The sequence below is a fragment of the Chinchilla lanigera genome, unplaced genomic scaffold, assembly GCF_000276665.1.
Source record: "Chinchilla lanigera isolate Chin_1 unplaced genomic scaffold, ChiLan1.0 scaffold00123, whole genome shotgun sequence".
NCBI lineage: Eukaryota > Metazoa > Chordata > Mammalia > Rodentia > Chinchillidae > Chinchilla > Chinchilla lanigera.
Genome location: NW_004955524.1, coordinates 1099214 through 1101614, shown reverse-complemented (window position 1 = coordinate 1101614; position 2401 = coordinate 1099214). Strand labels below are relative to the sequence as shown.

Sequence of the window (2401 nt, the reverse complement as noted above, 5' to 3'; positions counted from 1 at the left end):
TTTTTCTCCGGTACCGGGAACCGAACTCACGACCTTGCGCTTGCCAGGCAGGCGCTTTTGCCGCTGAGCTAAATCCCCAGCCCCTGGGCTTGAATTTATAATCCTTCTGCTTCAGCTTCCCGAGTGCTGGGATTACAGCCGTGTGCCACCATGCTCGGCTTCCAGGGCTCCTTTGTAAAGTCCATGTATTTAAGGGACAGAGAACGGGCCAATTTAGGGACAAACACTAGGTGACAGAGGAACACAGTCCCAGAAGGCGTCTGGGATGGCCAGGCGTCCCGCAGGCAGCCCCAGGGAGAGGGGTGGCTCCCTCTGGGTTCAGAGCATCCCCGCCCCCACCCTGCGTCTCCGCCCCCAACCCTGAGCCCGGCCTGCTCCTGACCTGTGTCCCCACCCGCAGGCAGCTGGCCGAGGTGGTCCGCGCACGCTACCTGACCCCACCCAGGGCAGCTGCACGGCACGGGGTCCTGGCCGACTTCTTCTCCGGCGCCTGGAGCCAGGGCACCAAGAAGCACATCACTCTGCCACGCGTAGGGAGGCCACTGAGCCTGGACCGCAAGGTGAGCCACTGCTGCCCTGGCCACAAGGCCACCCCGTGACCACCCCGCTCCCCGCCCAGGGGGGTGAGGGGCCCCCAGCCCCTGGGCGCAACTTGGGATGGTGAGCAGTGGAGGGGAGGGTACAGACACCCAACTTGACGCAGAGAAAAAAAATCACAATATTCGGGAACATTAAAACCACCCCCAAGCCGGGCGTGGTGGTGCACTCCTGTAATCCCAGCACTCGGAGGCTGAGGCAGGAGGATGGTTGGGAGCTCAAGACCAGCCTGGGCTACAAAGTGAGCTCAAGGCCAATCTGAACTCTATAGTGAGAGCCTGTCCCCACCAAAAAAATTAAGTGAAAACCACCCCCCCGCCAGCTGGGTACGGCATCACATGTCAGTCATCCCAGCACTGCGGGAGGCTGAGGTGGGAGGGTTGCAAGTTCAAGCCCAGCCTGGGCAACTTAGCAAGACCTTGTCTCAAAATAAAAATAAAAAGGGCTGTGGCATAGCCCAGTGGAAGAGAGCTTATCTAGCATGGGTGAGGCCCTGGGTTCCGTCTCTAGCACTGCAAAAGGCAAGAAAACCGAGGGACCGCTCTGTCCGTTCGTCCATCCATCCTGCTTGTTGGGCCTGAATATCTTCACCTGTGAAATCCACAGTGCACTCTGACTTCTAGGCACGTGCTCCTCTAACATGTCAGGGTTTTATTTATTTATTATTTTTTTATTTTTTGGTTTTTCTTCGGTACCGGGAACCGAACTCACGACCTTGCGCTTGCCAGGCAGGCGCTTTTGCCGCTGAGCTAAATCCCCAGCCCCTATGTCAGGGTTTTAAACGCTAACACTTTACCAGGCTTGGAGCTGCACGCCTGTCACCGCAGCCTCCCCAGCAGTGGGGCTACACGCGTGTGCGCAGCGCCTGGCAGCCCCACTGCTTTCTGACACGCTTTGCTGGACGGACTCCTGCCCATCCTCTGAGGCCCAGCTCAAGGCCCCCACTGAGACCTCCCTGTCCCCAGGAAGTGCCTCAGCCCCGCCTCTGAACAGCTGAGGCCGCCGCCTCCCTCTGCCCACCCCAGCGGCCGCACGAGGGTGTGGGCCTTGTGGGCCCCCGCCCGAGTCTGCAGGGCACGTGAGCCACCTCGTGCTCCAGCCCGTCCCCGCCCCCCAGGTGGCGCCGCAGCCCCTGTGGTTCTCAGACTCCGCTGCCAACGAGCGGAAGCTGGCGGAGCTCCCCTTCCACCTGCTGCGCGCTGGCCGCACCGAGGAGCTCCTGCGGGACGTTCTGGGTAAGCGCTGCCCCCACGCCCGGCCGCGGTCAGAGGGCCGGTGATCGCCCACCTGCGGAAGCGGGGGCTGCAGTCCAGGGGGCAAGGCCAGGATGCTGTGCGGCAGTCTGCAGCACATGGCACCCATGCTAGAGGCTGGGTGTGTGGCCTCTGATGTGAGGGCACAGGGCGACAGAGCCTGTTTGTAATTGAGAGACTCAGAGAGTCTGTTTGTCCGTCCCTTATACACCCATCTACCTATCCCGCCATGTATCCATTTATCCATACATGTATCATCCATCCACCCATCCATGCATCTCTAATCCAGCCAGCATCCACCCATCCATCCATCTACCAACCCACCCATCCACCCACCCATGTATCCATTCAGTCATGTATTCACCCAGCCACCCAGCCACCCAGCCAAGCACCCACCCAACCACCCAGCCATCCAGCCACCAACCCACACCCATCCACCCATCCATCCACCCATCCACCCACACATTCATCCATCCGTCCATCCACCCATTCATGCACCCACTCATCCATCCATCTACCCATCCATCCATCCATCCACCCATCCATCCATC

At 60.3% G+C, this 2401-nt stretch overlaps 1 protein-coding gene across 1 annotated transcript in view; it reads left to right on the top strand.

Moving 5' to 3' along the window:
- Nwd1 (NACHT and WD repeat domain containing 1) overlaps window positions 1–2401 on the top strand; it is a 39379-nt gene that overhangs the window by 21001 nt on the left and 15977 nt on the right. The window contains exons 7-8 of the mRNA XM_005409503.2: window positions 401–560; window positions 1715–1832. Of these exons, the coding sequence (XP_005409560.1) occupies window positions 401–560; window positions 1715–1832 (278 nt within the window). The remainder of the gene's footprint in view (window positions 1–400; window positions 561–1714; window positions 1833–2401) is intronic.